At 39.4% G+C, this 20,289-nt stretch overlaps 1 protein-coding gene across 1 annotated transcript in view; it reads right to left on the reverse strand.

Moving 5' to 3' along the window:
• KCNMB2 (potassium calcium-activated channel subfamily M regulatory beta subunit 2) overlaps positions 1-18,405 on the reverse strand; it is a 36,504-nt gene extending 18,099 nt beyond the window's left edge. The window contains exons 1-2 of the mRNA XM_068983681.1: positions 18,350-18,405; positions 1,138-1,308 (exon numbers count right to left, since the gene is read on the reverse strand). Coding sequence (XP_068839782.1) covers positions 1,138-1,308; positions 18,350-18,405 — 227 coding nt within the window. The remainder of the gene's footprint in view (positions 1-1,137; positions 1,309-18,349) is intronic.
• Between the last annotated feature and the right edge of the window lie 1,884 nt (positions 18,406-20,289).

Genomic DNA, 20,289 nt, shown 5'->3' on the forward strand with positions numbered 1-20,289 from the left:
GAGTTTCGTGGGTTACTAAGGGGGAACACACTTGCCAACTCAGCGTTTGTATCTATTTGGTAAACCCAGGGCAAACACTTAAATAAGAAAAGTTCAAAATCTGTTATTTTAGAAAGTGCAAAGAACACCAGATTTGAGCTCCTTGCGATAATGTAGAGGAGTGGGATGAGGTAGGAGGTGGGAGGGAGATTTTAGAGGGAGGGGGCATACATATACCTGTGGCTGATTCATGTTGATATATGGCAGAAAGCAACACAATATTGTAAAGCAATTATCCCCCAATTAAAACTAGATAATTCATTTTTATAAAGTGCATAGCAGTGTTTTTCAGCCTGTTAGAATCACCTGGGGAACTTTAAAAGTTACTAGTGACTGGGTCCCACTCCAGACCAATTAAATCTGACATTATGGAATGATGGTGCTTGGGGCCTGGGTGTCAATATTTTTAAAGATTCTCGGGAAGTTGAAATGTGCTAGTGTGTGGGGTGACGGAAGAGAGGGCTGTGGAGGAAAAGGAACAGGAGTGGAGAATGGACAGAGGTGTTAAGAGCCAAAACCAGGGATTCTGAAATTAACAGGATATAGGTTTGAACCTTGGCTCTTCCTGCCAAATACTAAAGCTGGCTCCCTAGGAAAGAATCTGCCTGCTAATGCTAGAGACACAGGTTTGATCCCTGGGTGAGGAATATCCTCTGGAGAAGGAAATAACCATCCATTTCACTATTCTAGCCTGAGAAAGCCCATGGACAGAGGAACCGGGCGGGCTCCAGTCCATGGGGTTGCAAGAACTGGACATGACTTAGTGACTGAACAACGATAATGACACAGCATATTAGATCTTTCTTGAACCTCAATTTTGCTAATTTTATGAGTATATATATACTTACCTTATAGAACAGTTGTGAAAATTTAAAAAGTAATGTATGGCAAGTCCCTGGCACATAGTAGGTGGTTTACACATAGAACTATTTTTATCGTTATTATTGGATAACATCATTGACAGTAGTAAGTGCCAGGCACTACTCTAAGTGCTTCAAAGCAAAGAAGGTAAGAAAGAGGACCTCGGAATTGCTAAGCTGTGTGGGAGGATGGAGAAGGAAGACAAAAGACAGCATCCCAAGCCCCCAGGGGTGTTACCTCTGCATGTATGAGCGCAGGAGTGTGATTCCCAGCAGAAAGTACATCATGATGGAGCACACCATCATGGCCAGTCCCAGGAGAATGGCCCGGTCCTCTCCTGCTTTCAGTGCTGTGACAGTTTTCCTTTTGTCCAGGAGGTCATGGTCCCTGATTTTTTGGTAAATATTTCTGAGGTTGAAAATAATACAGTTTTACATGAAGTTCACAGTTAGTACAGACCTAAAGAATAAGTCTCTGCACAGACCTTCCCCAGGCAGAGAGATCGAGAGGGGCCTGCCAAACCTGCCTGAGTGCAGTTGGACCTCAGCACGTGACCACTGCATCCCAACACATACACACACCCGGCCCTGAGCAGAAACAAGTCTCCCATATTTACTTGAGGTGTATGCCTAGCTGTCAATACTTTTTCTTTTTTTCTAAGTCTGAAGAAAGAAAGCAATGCCCTCAGTTATTTAGATAATGCTTTGGGTTTGTTTCCTTTGCCAACCCGCAGCTAATCATCACTGATCTTTCTATAGCCCCTAATACCTAATGGAACATTACTTCAAAGAAATGGCAACATGTATCAGGAAACTATCAACTTAATGTTTTACTTTCCCTCAGTAGTAATAGACAGAATTTATTCTGGTTAACATTCTTAAGCGTAGGGTTGCTTAGAGCTCTGTTGACTTGAGATTTGTTAGAAATGTGGAGACGTCCGGTAGTGACCCAGCCTTCTTTTCTTGTATGGTAAACATTTAAGCAAGTTTACAAAAATGTCAGTCAGATCAAGGCCAGACTCCAAAAGTTTGGATAGTTTTATTACTATTTGTAAAAATTTTCAATCATTAAAAAAACAAAACAAAACAGATTGGAGTCACTGTCTCCTAGTTCAAAACCTGATTTTGTGGCTTACTAGCTGTGTGCGCTCTACAACTTCCTTATTCTGATTCCTAGTTCCTTAAAAAGTGGATATAATGTGTAACTACACTGTTGTGGTTAAGTGAGATGACATAAGTAGGTGGAGAATGACTGACGTGAAGTATTTAACAAATGTTCCCATTTAAAAGTGGTGTGGGGAGCTACAGCTTTATGACATGGGCATCAGAGCATCCCAAATTGCTGTTCTTCTCCAAAGACTTCCTAAAAGACAGAATGGCAAAGGAGTGAATAAAGTAAAAAGCTTCTTAGTGGAGGGTTGCATTTGAAACTAGGTCTGAAGGAGAAGGCAGAAAAGAGGTGAAAAATTGCTGGAGGTGCTGGCTGGTGGAAGAGAGACGTGAAAAGTATAGGCAGGAAGGCAGGGATTCTGGGAAGGCAGGAGACCAAGGAGCCATGGGGATCTTCTCCAGTTTCTGTGTTGAGAAGGGATCTTTGGATTTTAGGGTGCTGGACTGAGTTTGGTGGGGGGAGTGGCCGGTTTTCAGGACCCGGGAACAGAGAGATAGGCTTCAGATCTTCCTTTCAAATTTTCATGACAAGTCACTCTCCTTGCTTGAAAAAGAACTAGAATCCAATGTGGAACTTTGCAGAGGAGGAAAGAGATATCTGTTATTTGTATAATTGTATCTATAGTTGGGGCTTCTATTCGGCTTCATGCTCCAGGATGGATGGCCTTACTGGTGTTAACAGCAGGCATACATTCTAGTAGCGTGTTCATTCTGGGCTGGTTGTGAAGATATTTGGATTCCCTACAGAAGGGTGAGAGCACACACATAGCATATTTCCAAAAGTTTTTAAGGAAGAGTATATATTAATCTTCTTTGGTGGCTCAGATAGTAAACAATCTGCCTGCAATGCAGGAGACTTGGGTTTGATCCCTGGGTCAGAAAGATCCCCTGGAGAAGGAAATGGCAACCCACCCAAGTATTCTTTCCTGGAGAATTCTGTGGCCAGAGGAGCCTGGTTTGCTACAGTGCATGAGGTGGCAAAGAGTCAGATATGATTGAGTGACTAACACACACACACATTAATCTGGTTACTGGAGTAAAAAATTAGCCAATTAGCTTATTGTCATTATTATTTAAAAGTTTTCTTCATGATATAGTTTATACAAATTTTTTCCTCGAGGAGTGGGTCCTTTGTAGTAGGAGGATCATAGCTGAATAGAGGCCTTTGTTCCTCATCTTTTCATGGCCATGCCTTCCTGGCTCCTCCCTACTCTCAGTCACTCTTGGCCATTCTTTCTCTTCATTGAGAGGATGAGGAAGAAGCTCTGAGAGCCTGACATTTTCATTAACTCTCCAGCTCCCAAGCCCAGTGCTTCTGGACAAGCTGGTTTGCCCTGCCTTTGGCTTCCACAGACTGGCCACCACCCATTCCCTAAGTTTCCCCGTTCTTTTCTGAGATTTTATTTGGAAAATATAAGATTTATATGAAAGCTCTTAGACTTTATTCTCTATGAACCTGAATTAAAAAAAAAAAAAATCAGTGCCCATTCATCTAAAGCCAGACTTCGAAACAAGAAAAGGCAGTCTGAGTGGCTTCAAAGACCTACTGTAATAAACTGATGTTACTTCCCTGTTGTTATTTATCAACATGTATTTAATTCTAATGACTATACTGAGATTTGAATTTCCTGCAGGTGGAAGGCAGAAAGGAGGGAGCACAGTCTCAGATACAGAATAGTAGGCTGTTATACTGCCTCACTTATGGCAGTCTATACCCATTAAAAGACGCAGAGTAATCAGTCAGTTCTGTCACTAGAACAAGAAGCATATAAAAATGATTCAAATGGGTAATTTAAAAACAAATGACAATTTGGAAATAGTTAACAAATGTTCTTCACATGCTTTGGAATGTGTAGAGAAGAGGGAAAATGATTGGTTTCCACGCAGGCTAAACACATCTGGGAAATCAGGATATTACTCAGCAAAATGAAAGTGGGTGAGTGAGATGGGACATACTCATGAAATTCATCAGTAAGTGATAATTGAATTAATGAATAAGTTAAAGGATGAATGAATGATTTGAAGGAATAGAAAATACATAGTCAACAAACTTATTTTGAGTGCTAGTAATCTCTAGTTACTGGGCATGTGGCCCCTACTCAATTCCTGTTGGTCTTCCTAGACCGACATGAAAAAAAAAAATCAACACAGGGTAGTAAACTCAGTGCCAGAGCCATTCACAGAGTGAGTGTAGAAGAGGAATAATTTTTCCCAGCCTGAGGGATGAGGACAGGGAGCAAGGATTGAGGTCAGGGAAGCCTTGCTGGAGGAGAAATGCATTAAACAGAATACTCAAGACTGAATCAGAGTTAACCCAATGAGACATGAAGTCAAGGGCATTTCAGACAGAAGAAGTCACACGAACAAAGGATGGAGATTTAAAGTTACATGCTGACTGCCAGAAACCATACCAGTTTTACTATTAGTAGGATGAGTGCGGGACAGCGAAGATGGGGCAAGTAATTTTGGAAAGGTAGTAGGTTATGAAGAGCTTTTGTAGCCCATTTAAAGAGCTTGGCTTTTGCCCTTTAGTTAATGGGGAGCTGGTAGAGGGTGACATGACAGAGCTGAGTTTCCGAATGATCCCTCTGGCTGAAGAGTGGAGATTAGATTAAAGACAGAACCAGACTTAAATCAGAAAGAAGAATTAGGGCATTGTTACTGCAGTGCTGGCAAAGGATGATGAGGGCACGATGTAGGAATCAGGTGGGAGAGATGGAGAGAAAAGGATGTATGGAGAAATATCTAGGAGATAAAACTTTAGGAGTTGGTGACTGATAAAATATAGGGGATGGTGAGGAAGTGAAAAAAGGGTATAGTTTAGATTTATGCTCAAGAACTTAGCTTGAATGACTGGGGAAATGGTAGAGGGTGTTACAGCAGGGGTCCTTATTTCCCTATACTTCAGGTTTCCAAAGAGGGGACTTTCGTTGCCTTGGCTAAGAAGGGAGGGGCTGCTTGTTCATTTATAGATTTTCTCCCTGACAGACATAGTGTCCTGAGTTCAGGTAAGGAGTGACTGATCTGATTGACGAGATAGATGAGACCCTCACTGTCAGAGGCCCTGTCTACCCTTTGTTGGTTTGAAGATCACTGTTTATGTGTGGCACAATCTTTTCCCTATCCTTCTGCACTTGCCTTTGTTCAGGCCTGGTATAAGCGGCCTTCTATAAGCCCCAGGTTGGGGAGGGAGTGTCCACTGTCAGACTAAGTGGGTTAGTGAGATGCCAGTCCCATGCCAAGTTGTCTTCAAAGCTGGGGGAAGGAACATGATGTTATATTTTGGGTATCAGGCCTAAACATCATGCTTCATACAAGGAAGTCTTGTACATTGGGTGTTATTCTGCCACTATGGGGGCATCCCAGGAGGCTCAGCAGTAAAGAATCCGCCTGCAATGCAGGAGCTGCAGGAGACATGGGTTTGATCCCTGGGTCGGGAAGATCCCCTGGAGAAGGGAATGGCAACCTGCTCCACTACTCTTGCCTGGAGAATTCCATGGACAGAGGAGCCTGGTGGGCTACAGTCCACAGGGTTGCACAGAGTTGGACACGACTGAAGTGACTTAGCCGGAGAAGGCAATGGCACCCCACTCCAGTACTCTTGCCTGGAAACTCCCATGGACGGAGGAGCCTGGTAGGCTGCAGTCCATGGGGTCGCTGAGAGTTGGACACGACTCAGTGACTTCCCTTTCACTTTTCACTTTCATGCGTTGGAGAAGGAAATGGCAACCCAGTCCAGTGTTCTTGCCTGGAGAATCCCAGGGACGGTGGAGCCTGGTGGGCTGCCGTCTATGGGGCCGCACAGAGTCGGACACGACTGAAGCGACTTAGCAGCAGCAGCAGCAGGAGTGACTTGGCATACATGCACACACTGCCACTACTAACAGAGTGGATAGTTCATCTCTCTTTGACCCTTTGTGTCTATTCTCTGTGAATCTACTTACAAGAGGGTGGGGGCAGAAATAAGGGAAGGTTAGTATAGTCCACTGAAGTAGACCTGTAAGGAGGAATGATGCGTATGGGGCACAACTACAAAACCAGTTTCAAACATGAGGGATATGCAGCAGTAGGTACAGAGCAGGAATTTGAATTTGTTGGTCTGAAGGAAACCTAGCCTTGGTATGTCCTGGAAAGGCAGTATATTTAAGCACTATTGGAGCAGTTGTGGCTTCATGGTTCTCCGGAACCATGAATCAATATGGTGGATACGAAGCAACACTTAAGCATGTTTGCAACAATGAATGGCACGTATGTGCAGTCTTTTCTACGTCTATATGGAGCATCCTGCCCAAATCCTTTTGGAGAATGTGAGTTATTCATAAAACTACAAGGCAAATTCAACTATAACAAAATATTTTACATACAAATTTTGATTGTTCAATAAAGCTACTATTTTTACCCCAAGCAATAGTCAACACAATACGGTTTTATTTCAAGTTCCATATTTGACTAGACGCTTAAAGTTTGATATTATTCCTATGATTCATAAGCAAATTATTTATGAGGTTGTGCATCTACAAACATGGACATAAAATGTGAAATGTGCAAAAATTTTTTTTCTCATTGGGCTTACCCATTTAAATTCAGATTACCTTGGTATTTAGCCTGCTGGAAGAAAACTTCAGGTTAAGGCAGGGTAAATGTCATTTATTAATTCATTTGTTTACTCATTTGTCAACATTTTAGTCTTCATAAGATGAAACATACTCTGCCAAGTTCTGGGAATACAAAGTGAATAAGATGTTCTGAGGGAGTTGGGTGAGACACAATCATTACAATGCATCATAAGGAGACTTATTATAATGAGTACAGAAAGGAAGCAAGTCAATATGCTAGGGGCCAGTTTGATAAAGTTTCGCTTACTGAATGGCTGATATACAAGATTAGCCCATTTGCCAGTTCATTGAAGGATTACTTTGCTAAATGAATAATTTGCCCACTTAATCACAGATTTGAAAAAGACTTATTTTAACGAGCATTGTTTTAAGTATAGTAAGTTAATATGAATATATTTTCTTATGAATATTTTAAATGATATTTTTAAAGTACATTCAATTATATTCTTCTTATGAATATGTTCTTTTCAACAGTATTTTAAGATCTGTTTGATTTTTTTTAAAGCTAAGTAAGTTTCCTAGGGAGGTTTAGTCTCTTTATAAACATATTCTTATGAATATATTCATAGATGTATCTTTTTGAATCTGTATATGAATAGATTCTTCTAATAGATATAGCAAAAATCTAGCATTTCACTTGGAACCTTTCCATTTATAATTTTTTTATGATTTTTTTTTTCAAGTCCTTTTTAGAGTCATTTGCTGTTTTGCTAACATTTTAGCATCACTGAAATTCTTGTGGCAAGTTTCACATTGACTATTTTGACAGATTTGGCAACTTTATCAATTAACAAAAATTTGTTTCTTTCAACTATTCATAAGAATACAGTCATTGATTTTGATGGGAATTTTTAATATCTTTTTGAAGTTTCTGTTGTTTTATTTGTAGTTTTATTTTGTCCTTTGGAAAAGACCCTGATGCTGGGAAAGATTGAGGGCAAGAGGAGAAGGGGGAGACAGAGGATGAGATGATTGGATGGTATCACTGACTCAATGGACATAAGTTTGAGCAAACTCTAGGAGACAGTGAAGGACTGGGAAGCCTGGTGTGCTGCAGTTCATGGGGTTGCAAAGGGTTGGACACGACGTAGCAACTGAACAACAACAGTTTTGTCCTTATAGCAAAATGTTTATTTGTCTCTGCTCTTATCCTGTTATTGAAACAGGAGGGATCTGGATAAAACAGGTGGGACCCTCTGCTGGGGGTAAAATGAAGAGCAGAATCAGCATAACGCAGTCGAACTTGTTGATCCTAGAGAGAGGGAAACCCAAGGGCAGAGAGGAAAGGAAACAAAGAAGGCAGAGAGCAGTAGGGCATGGCTGGGGTGGGGGAAGGGGAGGAAGGCCAGAGAACAGGGAGCCTGGAGACAGAGGGTGTCTGGAACACAGATGGAAGGGCAGAGAGGCAGAGAGACCGAGGGACAATGATTGCAGAGATTGAGAGACAGAGGGTCTGAAGGCCCCAAATCTGGGTTCCTTGAAGCCTTTTTGGTCCCTGCTAATCCATAGAACTGTGTTTTTAGTGCATACCTAAATTTGATAAATTCACCAAAAAGATCAGTTGGCAAATGGATTAATATTTGGCAAAATGGCTATCACTGTATTGGGTATTCCTTGAACTGGGCAGCTGGTGGATTGGTGATGGATTTATTGACTCAGGACTGTGATTTATCAGCATAAATGGTTTTAATTTATGTTTAATAAAACCAATGTGGCCATGACTTAGTTTAAGTGGTGATGGTTAAAGGGTCCAATAAGAGACTGGATTAAGTCTCCAATGAGCAAACAATTGATAAGGTGAATAGTATCCAGACAGAATGTGAGAGAATAGGGTAGCTGAATGTGGTTGGATTCCAGCATCCAGTGGGTGGAGGATGACAGGTAGTGAACTCATTAGATAAGCAGGGTTCAGAGATAAAGGGTCTTATATGTCTTCTGAAGTTAGAGGAGTCACTAGAAGAATTTAAGCAAGAGAGTGATGTAATTAGGTTGCACTTTAGAACAAGGGTCCCTAACCTCTAGGCTGCAGACCTGAACTCCTGTCTGATCAGCAGTGACATTAGATTAGAAATAAAGTGTACAGTAAATGTAACGCACTTGAATCATCCCCAAACCATCCCCACCTCCCCAGTCCTTGGAGAAATTGTCTTCCAAGAAACCAGTCCCTGGTGCCAGAGAGGTTGGGATCTGCTTCTTTGGAAAGATGCCTCATATTAGTGGTGCGGTTGACCGTTTGGGATGGTTTATACCTGGAGGCTAAGAGACTGGTTCCGAAACTCTCCCAGCATTTCTGATGTTAGATAAAGAGGAGTTGAAAAAAAAAGAGGTGGCAGAGGAGATGAAAGTTTAGATCCAGACATCATTTATATAACCATGAACTGTGGATTTTAATGAGACTCTTTAGGTTGTCAGAGAAACAAAACCTAGCTAGGAAACGGCAAGAAGACAGGTCTGCCAAAGGTCACAAAGCAGTCAGAGAGGTGAGAGGCACTGGAAGGTGTAGGAAAGAGAAGGAAGGAAGGTATGAATAAAGAATTATGTGTATTTGAGGGAGGCCCTTCAGAAACATAACCATAATAACCACAATACTTATCACACTATTTATATTTATGCCTCTCTGGCCCAGTGAATATCGAGCTGCTCAAGAGTGAGAGCCAGAATGCATTCACCTTTGTAAGCTCAGTCTCTCGCATTTATTATACTCACAAAGTATTTTCCTTTTATGTGGGCTAGAAATGGCTTCAATATGCTTAGGTTGTGCAGCAGCCAGCACAGGGAGGCTCCATGGCCAAGTGAAACCAAATAAATCAGAGGACCATGGCTAGAAGAGACTCCTGGCTTTTCTCTTCCTATCAGCGCCCACTGCATTTTACTGCTAATGTATTTAGTATTCCTTCTAGAAAAATGTCAAGCTTCAATGGCACTGAGAGCTTTAGTTTCCAGACTTCAAGGAAAAGAGCCTTCTGTTAGGTACTATGAAGTGAATCTGCGGGGAAATGGATTGCTGAATGCCAGCTGAGCTGAAGAGGCAGAGTTGCTATGTACCTCTGCCCCAGGGGCGCTCAGTCTGTCATCTCATATGGTTGAGCTGGGAGTGGCATGGGTTAAAACAGCTGTTGTTCCGCTGTGTTTTTGAGATGTATGTATAACCTCACCTTCTACTAGTTCCAGATCTCATGGTTTTTTTTTTTTTTTTTCCTTTGAACTAGTAGGTATATATTTATATGGTCCAATTTGATTAATTATTATTCTGTTTTCATTCTTTTAAAGTATATGTTCCTTTGGGAGAAATGTGCTCATGGGAACAAATGACAGTCATGCTTAATAGAGTCATAAAAATTAACATATGGGGTTTTATCTATGAACCTAATGTTATTATTGTCAGCTTATTAATTCACAGGAAGTCTTATTACTTTATGGATGACAGAATAATGATGAGAGTAAAATTATGGAAACAAAAGTAGAAGTTCTTTGCTTTTACTCCTGCCTTTAAATTACCAGATCAATTTCCCAATGATACTCTAATATCTAATCCTCATTTCTTTTTACCTGATCCATTGACATATTACATTTGATAAAATTCTTTAGTGAAAAATATAGAAGGAATAGAAAATGATGTGACTCATTCAGATAGGAGAGGGTACCCTTGTAATGTAAAGAGCCTTCGAGAAGAAACTCTGTGTGGGCCACAGTATTTGGCTCTAGTGCAACAGAAATGATTTTAAAAATAGCTAGAATGACTCTATGTATGGAAATAAAAATAGTAAATATTAAATTTTAAAAATTAAAATTAAAAATATTATAAAAATATAGTTCCAAAGAACTTATGGGTCATAGAATGAAAACATGATAGAAATTAGGATTCATTTAGAATTGAATGAGAAGAAAATCTATATAGAGCAACTAGTGGGCTAAAGCTAAAGCGAAACAGAACTACATAATCTTAGATGTTTATATTAGATAAGAAGAGAGCTTGCAAATTAATGTGCTAGGCATCCAACTTAAGGATTTATTAAAAGATTAATAGAATATATGAAAAGAAAGTTTAAGGAAGACAATAAACATGAGTAAAAATAAATGGAATAAAAGATGCATTATATTAAAGAATCAATGAAATCAAAGGTTAATTTTTGAAAAGACTAATGAAATGGACACACCTCTGATGAGAATACAAAACTAGAAAAGACTCAAATATCAGGCATTTAAAAACCAAAAATACAGGTACAGAAGGAATTAGAAAGATGATAGAGGATATTAAAAACAACTTTATTATAGGATATTTTAAAACTTTGATATATAATTTACTCAAATATATAGGAAATTTTTACTCAAATATATAAAGAAATTCTTATAAACTTATGGCTTATTGACACTGCTTTGAAATAACTAGAAAATCTAGATAGTTCTAAATCATTAAAAAATTGAATCAATAAAAAATATCCTCAAAATGGAAATACGAGGCTCTAATGATTTATAGGTAAGTTCTACCTATATTGAAGTTGCTCAGTCATGTCTGACTCTTTGCAACCCCATTGACTGTAGCCTACCATGCTTCTCCATCCGTGGGATTCTCCAGGCAAGAATACTGGAGTGGGTTGCCATTACCTTCTCCAGATCTTCCCAACCCAGGGATCGAACCCGGGTCTCCCGCATTGCAGGCAGACTCTTTACCATCTGAGCCACCAGGGAATCATTTGGAGAATCATATTCAGAGAAAGACTTGATGACATAAAGACAGAAATTTACCACAAATTAATTAATAGCTTTCATAAAGTTTCAATAAAAAATCGTGAGTTTTTTTGGGGAAGTAGGGTAGGAATGATTGGACAAGTTAATTCTAAAAATTTATATGGGAGTACAAACAACTAAGGATAGCAAATACAATCCTGATTACAAAAGAACAAATTGGGTGACTTTTGGTCCAGAAATCAAGATGCATTATAATGCTAAAATTGGTAAGCTCAGGTGTGGGGTTTGCTGAGGTAGACAGAATGACTGGTGGCACAGAATAGAGATTCAGAAACATATCCATGCATGTGTGGAAACCTAATACATGATATATGTGTACTTTTTTCTTTTTATATGTGTACTTTTAGATCATTGTGGAAAGGAATAACTATTCAACAAAAGGTGCTGAGCAATTGGTTTTCCATACAGAAAAAAAGAGGTGCCTAGTTCACACCACAAACAAAAATCAGCTTCAGGTGATTAAAGATTTTAGTTGTGAAAGGCAAACCTATGGCTGTACATAAATTATCTGTACCGGAGCTTACCCTTTTGAACTTAGGATAGGAAGGGATTTCAGAATGTTCAGAAAATTGCTAACTGAGATCATACTAAAATTAAGAACTTTTGTCTATGAAAAGATATCATAAAGTAAAAATACAAGTAAACTGGAAGATACAAGTAACTGTATTTGTACACAATAAACAGACAAAATGTTAATAGAGGCTTAACAAAAGTTTTTAGTAGTTTATGTATGTACATGCATGCTCAGTCACTTCAGTTGTGTCCAACTGTTTGTGAACCTGTGGACTGTAGCCCACCAGGCTCCTCTGTCCATGGGATTTTCTAGGCAAGAACACTGGAGTGGGTTGCCAGGCCCTCCTCCAGGGGATCCTCCTGACCCAGGGATCGAACCCACATTTCCTGTGGCTCCTGCATTGCAGGCAGACTCTTTTACCACTGAGCCAAGGAAGCCTCTTTTTATAATTTATGAGCATTTTAAATTATTGCTGCAGGAGCATTGGTCTCAGTATTTGGTCTACTATACTGTCAGGAAAGGAAGTCTTATTGCTGTTTCTCTCCTCCATCTCTTTTGCTTCTCCTGGAACTCTTATTATTCACATGTAACTCTTATCCTTTTTCTTATGATTTCCATCTCTTTATACTTTCTCTCTGGATTTTGAGATATTTCTTTCACTTCATCTTACAGTTCTCTCATTTTGTTTTCAGCCATTCTCTATGGTTATCATTCTATTAAGTTTTTAAATTAAAGAAAATAGAGGGTTTTATAAAGAATTCCTACATAAATAAGAAAAAGACAAAAATTCAGTAGAAAAATGGACCACATTATTGAACAGGCATTTCACAGAAAAGAACTAGGCAAGTACACATGATCTTATTAATCTGAAAAATGGGAATTGAAAGCACAATATCCTCTGGATAAATAAAAATTAAAACTCCCAACAAACTGTGGAAAATTCTTAAAGAGATGGGAATACCAGACCACCTGACCTGCCTCCTGAGAAATTTGTATGCAGGTCAGGAAACAACAGTTAGAACTGGTGACGAGGAACAACGGACTGGTTCCAAATAGGAAAAGGAGTATGTCAATGCTGTATATTGTCACCCTGCTTATTTAACTTATATGCAGAGTACATCATGAGAAATGCTGGACTGGAAGAAACACAAGCTGGAATCAAGATTTCCAGGAGAAATATCAATAACCTCAAATATGCAGATGACACCTCGCTTATGGCAGAAAGTAAAGAAGAACTAAAGGGCCTCTTAATGAAAGTGAAAGAGGAGAGTGAAAAAATTGGCTTAAAGCTCAGCATTCAGAAAACAGATCATGGCATCTGGTTCAATCACTTCATCACAAATAGATGGGGAAACAATGGAAACAGTGTCAGACTTTATTTTTCGTGGGGGGGCGGTGCTCCAAAATCACTGCAGATATATGAATGACTGCAGCCATGAAATTAAAAGGTGCTTGCTCCCTGGAAGAAAAGTTATGACCAACCTAGATAGCATATTCAAAAGCAGAGACATTGCTTTGCCGACTAAGGTCCATCTAGTCAAGGCTATGGTTTTTCCTGTGGTCACGTATGGATGTGAGAGTTGGACTATAAAGAAAGCTGAGCGCTGAAGAATTGATGCTTTTGAACTGTGGTGGTGGAGAAGACTCCTGAGAGTCCCTTGGATTGCAAGGAGATCCAACCAGTCCATCCTAAAGGAAATCAGTCCTGAATATTCATTGGAAGAACTGATGCTGAAGCTGAAACTCCAATATTTTGGCTACCTGATGTGAAGAACTGACTCATTTGAAAAGACCCTGATGCTGGGAAAGATTGAAGGCGGGAGGAGAAGGGGACAACAGAAGATGATATGGTTGGATGGCATCACTGATTCCATGGACATGAGTTTGAGTAAACTCCAGGAGTTAGTGATGGACAGGGAAGCCTGGCGTGCTGCTGTCCATGGGGTTGCAAAGAGTTGGACATGACTTAGCGAGTGAACTGAACTGAAAACCCCCAAATTCTAGAGCAACAGAATCACATCTACAACTGCTTTGGAAAATGATGGCATTGCGTGGTGAAGTAGAAGCTGTGCATACTTTGAACCAACTATTTCTCTTAGGTGTACAGCCTAAGAAATACTTGTATATATGTACAGAGGCAGATGCACAAGAAGTATTACAGCAGCACTGTCAGCACAAAACTGGAAATAACACTAATATCTATGGGCAGTAGACTGGATGCATAAATGGTGGGATCTTCATATAATGGCATACTACAAAGCAGACAAAATGAGCTACAGCTACTCACATGAGCACTGACAACTTGAAAAATCATGGGATCATGTTTGGTGAAAAAAGCCTGCTGCAGAACAATTCATATGGTATGTTTCCATTTGTATAAAGTCTTCAGACATTCAGAAGTAAACAATGTATTGTTTCAGCATTCAGATATGATTAACTCATGAGGAAGAGCAAGGGAATAATAAACAGGAGGGTGGTTATATCTGGCTGGGGGTTGGAGCAGGGAGGGGACACAATTTAGGAAGCATCCTCAGGGGCTTCAAAAATTCCAGTTTTATTTTTTAATCTTAGTGAAGGGTACTCAGATGTTTATTTTGTCATCATTCTCTGTATGTTTTGCGTGTGTGCTAAGTTGCTTTAATTGTGTCTGACTCTTTGCAACTCTGTAGCCGGCCAGGCTCCTCTGTTCATGGGATTCTCCAGGAAAGAATACTGGAGTGGATTGCCATACCCTCCTCCAGGGCATCTTTAGGGATTGAACCCGTGTTTCTTATGTCTCCTGCATTAGCCAACAGGTTCTTTACCACTAGTGATAACTGGAAAGCCCTCTCTGTATGTTAACATGTGATAAATGTTACTTTACATTAATTCAACATTTAATAGAAGCAATCCAAAGAATATTTTATGAACTCAGTGGTAATATCCTTAGTCAATAACCTCTCTCTAATAGTTATTACTGCTATAACTTTATTTTGCTGTAGCTCTATTTATTTAAAGCAAAACTTTATTTTGCTTCCTGCAATTTAGAGAATAACATTGGGTCACCTAACAAAGAAATTTAATCAAAGAAGGAAAAGTATTCACATCGCTGGGCATTCCTTCACAATGGAGCACAAAGATAGAAACCAGTATTTTGCATATAGCAGATGATCACAAAAACAGGACTGGGTTTGAATTAAAATAATTCAAAAAATTTACATTTTTGAAAAACATGTAAAGTTGACTTCAGATTCCTCTGAACCATAAAAATTAGGCTTCAAAATTTTCAGTGGACTTTTCCTTCTACTTGGTTGCTCTGCCTGCCTATAAGCCTGTTTCCTGATGTTCTATCTCTTGAGGAATCCTAGGGAAGCCGATATCCTAACAGGTTTGGCTCTGGTCTCAGAACAGGCAGTGTGGTGTGCCTGGCCCCTTGGATTGTTGGGGGAAACACAGCTGGAGAAGCTGGATGTATAGAGGCCAGGTTTGCAGGATAAGAAACTGAGGGTGGAATTATTACAAGCAATTATGGGCAGTAGTTCCAGATAACCTAGTTAATTAATTTCCAAATAATTAACTTGAGGACCTTGATTATCTAGATTTATGATCAGCCATCATTGCCTTCCTTATCACCATGACTACTGCCACCAAGAGAATTAGGCAGAGCCATAGCTGCCGTTTAACGTCATGCTGCTTGAGTCTTGTCCTACAAGAGTCTGTGAATTAGGCAGTGAAGATGGAGATGTGGTCAAGAAAGAGGTACAGACAAATGAACCAACATCAAAATAAGGATACTGGCATAGTACCAGATTCTATTGCTGTATTCTTTGGCTGTTGTTCCATTTGTCTTTGACTTTGTAGGCCAAAGTCATTCAGATTGATTTCAGAAAACTTGACATCCTCGTCCCATAAATAAAGCTTGCTGAAAATGATTTACTTATAGTCGATATTTTAATTATTTTAAATCCCATTATTGAAATCATGCTCTGGAAATAAAACCATGAAAGTAGTGATTTAAGAATTTTATAGAATCTTATTTGTGCAGAATATGAAGCTAATTATTCGCTCATTTTAATTCCACAAATATAGCCAATATATCATGTTAGCATATTTATTATCTCTTTTGATTCACAATTTTCAACTCTATTCTGACACCGTTTTCCCCTATGGGCTTGGCTGTTCACTGCTGCTCTGAGTCATGTTTGATAAGGGCCTAGCTAAGCCATAGGGTGAAGGGGACAGAGTGTGACCTTGGGTTTAAATCTTGATTCAGTCACTGGCTAGTTGTTGGACTCTTGGAAGTTTACTTAAACTCTCTTTTCTTCAGCTTCCTCAATTGTAAAATGGGCATAATAATCCTTATCTTATAAATTAGAAGAGACAGTTTATGAAAACATGTAGTACAGAGTAATTGCTTCTTAAATATTAATCCTTTTGCTTGTAAAATTTATATAGACAGCAAAATATATTTAATTAAGTTACTCAATGAGAATAAATGAAAGGTGAAACAAATGCATCATGCTTCCACCTGCTCTGATATAACCTTCAAAATCTGCGGACTGGCTGTGACAGTCACAGCATTCCTATAGGGCACCGAAAACTCTGCCTTCCACACCATCACTGGTAGTGACTTTTTTTTTTAAGACATGAGGAAATTTTATACTAAATATGGAATTTAAAAATAATACATAAAATTTCAGTCTTATTGTAAAGGTCTTGCTGAAAGATGATTCAGCTAAGCTACCTGAAAGCAAATGAAAAATAACTTGATTAAGCATTGAGAAAAAGCGTGTGAAAACCTAGTGATGAACAAAGACAGTAAATTTTCAGTTGATCTGCTTCTCTCATGATGAGTACCAAGACTTTGATCAAACACTAGTTGCCTTCTGAGCTATAATTTTACTTAAATATCATGTCATTATTTTTTTCCATAATTAAGATAATATAACATTAAAAAGCATTTGAAAAATGGAGGAGTAGAAAACATACTTTTACTTCCAGGCTTTTTCCCACATATATTTTTTTGTGGCTGCAATTATAGTTTGTATGCAATTTTTCAACTTAAATTGTCAGCTAATATTATGCTCAGACAATTTGAGCTGCTAAGTGACATATTACATTCTATGATTTATTTAACAGATTTTCTATTGTGAATATTAAAGTTACTTCCAAATTTTTGCTATAATACAAAATTATTGTGAGGAGCAATTTTGCTTTTAGAATTTTAAAAGGATTTTATCTGTAGGGAAATATATATTTTTAAAAGGAAAAATAGAAGTACCAGTTATTAGAATTTATACTCAAGTAAACCTCCTGCAGGTCCTTCTTCTTGTGCCCAATGCCATTTATCAATTTTTATCAGATTCTGCAGGCAAATGAGTCTTGCTTAAGTTGCAATATTCATATAGGCAGTTGTGTTTAAAATTTAGCTTCACTAAACCCAAGAAACAGCACCAGGTCAATAAGAAAAAGACACAGAAGAAAAAAGAGAAATCAAATATTCAAAATGGCCAGTGAAATTTGTGAATGCATTTATTTCCAAGGTGGAAGACTGGATTGGACTGAATAATTATCATTTTGTCTTTCATTAAAACTGCCTTTGCCCTTTAATCTTTTTTGCTTACCCCCTCCCCATTACTCCCCAATGCCAGGCTACTTTTCCAAGGAGTTTGAAGGATCCCTGGACTTGTCCATCCTTTTTTCATTCTATCTTAGTTTTTGCTTTCCTTCCCTGCCATATGTCCAGTGCCTTGAAGAATTTTTATCATATCAGCTCAGTATTTATTGAGCATCTACTATGTGCCAGGTATGGCAGTAGGAAGTGAAAATTCAAGGAAGACTAAAACACAAATTCTGTGCTGGTCAGGAGGATATTGGGAGGTTTGATTGAATGGGTATCTGAAGACAAAGACAGAAGTATCCAAGAGACCAGTGTGTGTACAAGTACAGGGGTAAAGAGCATTTTGGGCTTCCCTCATAGCTCAGTTGGTAAAGATTCTGCCTGCATTGTAGGAAATCCAGGTTCAATTCCTGGGTCAGGAAGATCCCTTGGAGAAGGAAATGATAACCCACTCCAGTATTCTTGCCTGGAAAATCCCATGGATGTAGGAGCTTGAGGGTCTACAGCCCATGGGGTTGCAAGAGTCAGACATGACTTAGCGACTAAACACCACAAACCACCACCACCAAAGGGCATTTCTGATAGGCAACAGTTTTGCAAAGCTATGTAGTAGGAGTGAGCATGGAAAGTACAAGGAGGAGAAGGCCAAAGTGCCTGAAACCCTGTTCCTTCAACCCAGAGCCCATTCTACCTTAACACTTGAAAATAGAAAGCTCAGTTGCCTAATGCTTTCTCCTTGGTGGGCTTTCTGTGTATTCTGGTTAAATGATTCCAAAAAGCCCCCTGAGTCCCAGTTATTTACCTTTTCTCATCATGTCTGTAAGATGAAGAAGTCCGGCCACTGGTCCATATAAACATCTTAGAGGATGTTGGTCCAGGGGCTTCTTTCCTTAGGGTGGAAGTCCTGGAGGAGTGGCGAAAAGACCTAGAAGAGATACACACTGAAGTTAAAGCCATTACTTAAAGTTTGGGGAACTTTGTATCAATGCCTGCTCAGTCGTTTCAGTGTGTCTGACTTTTTGCAACACCCTGGACTGTAGCCTACCAGCTTGCTCTGTCCATGGCATTCTCCAGGCAAGAATACTGGAGTGGGTTGCCGTGCCTTCCTCCAAGGGATCTTCCCAACTCAGGGGTTGAACCCATGTCTCTTGTGTCTTCTGCATTGACAGGCAGATTCTTTAACCACTAATGTCACCTAGGTAACCGCTCTGTATCAAAAGCACCAATAAATCTCGGTGGATTGACCATCTTAAATAAGACCAGGTTTCTCTTGCTGTAAGGCAGCAGTACTCAATTCTGGCTGCACATTTAAGTCAAATGGGAATCTTAAAAAATATTGAAGCCTGGATCTCTCCCTCAAAAATGTGCACCAGTTTTTTTTTTTTTTTAAACTTCCTAGGTGTTTTTAATGTATTGCTAGGATGAAGAGGCACTGCTTTAGGGAAACATGTTTTCTAATTGATGTTATTATCATATTCCCTCCAAGATATCTCCTCCAAAAATATAATTTGGTCGAGTTTTACTCATTTATTAGCCACTCTGTGCAGCATGTGGGATCTTAGTTCCCCAACCTGGGATTGAACCTGTGTCCTCTGCAGTGGAAGTGCCAAGTCCTAACCACTGGACCACCAGGGAACTCTCTATATTTGGTCCAGTTTAGCATTCTATATTTTTCCAAAGTTCTGGTTCAGGGTTGGTTCTATTCCTCTGTTCCTCTTCAAGCTGTTTTCCTTGATGCTGATAGATGTGACATGTTAGTGACAACAGATCATTTAAATGTGTTCAGCTGTGTTCAGCCAAAGCTGAAGGTTCATCCCTTGCAGCTGAGCCTCTGAGAAAATTATGGCATCAGTGGCAGCAGATATTCACTGCTCCTAAGGGCCAGGTTTATAGGATCTGGAGTCAAGATGTTTGAAGACTGTTGTGTTCTTTTGGTTATGACATGGTTTGGGGATTAGTTCTTTCATCTTGAAGTTAGAAATATGAAATATCATAACATTCTTAGTCACATATATAAAAGTTAAAATGATATTTAATAAATAGAGAAAAGGAAGAAAGGTGATTCCTTCATGGATGTGTGGTCACCCATGGATTTCCTTTAGGTTGAGCATCATATTATTGGTAAGCATGAGACTGGAAATGATATTAAGTACTATATACTAAATCTGGGCTTCCTCAGTGGCTCAGCAGGTAAAGAACCCATCTACAATGCAGGAGACACAGGAGGCTTGGGTTCCACCCCTGGGTTGGGAAGATCCCTTGGAGGAGGGCATGGCAACCCATCCAATACTCTTGCCTGGAGGAATCTTATGGATAGAGGAGCCTGGCAGTCTACAGTTCATAGGGTTGCAAAGAGTCAGACATAACTGAAGTGACTGAGCATGCACACACTATATTAACTACTACATGCCAGGCAATTTGCATATATTATCTATGTATGTGTCATGAAATGTGTGTGCCAGCGAACTTCCCTGGTGGTCTAGTGGTTAAGACCCTGTGCTTCCAATGCAGGAGGTGCAGGTTTGATTCCTGGTCAGGGAGCAAGATCCCACATGCTGCTCGGGTGTGACCAAAACCGTAAATAAATAAATAAAGATTAAATAAAATAGTACAAGATGAAAAAAAAAGAAATGTGTATGCAAATATCTATGTGATGCTTATATTATGAAAACCATTCAAGGTAGATAATGCTATTATTCCCAGGCGACAAACGATGCTTTTAGGAGACTAAGCTATTTGCTC

This window comes from Capricornis sumatraensis, chromosome 1, assembly GCF_032405125.1.
Source record: "Capricornis sumatraensis isolate serow.1 chromosome 1, serow.2, whole genome shotgun sequence".
Classification (NCBI taxonomy): Eukaryota; Metazoa; Chordata; class Mammalia; order Artiodactyla; family Bovidae; genus Capricornis; species Capricornis sumatraensis.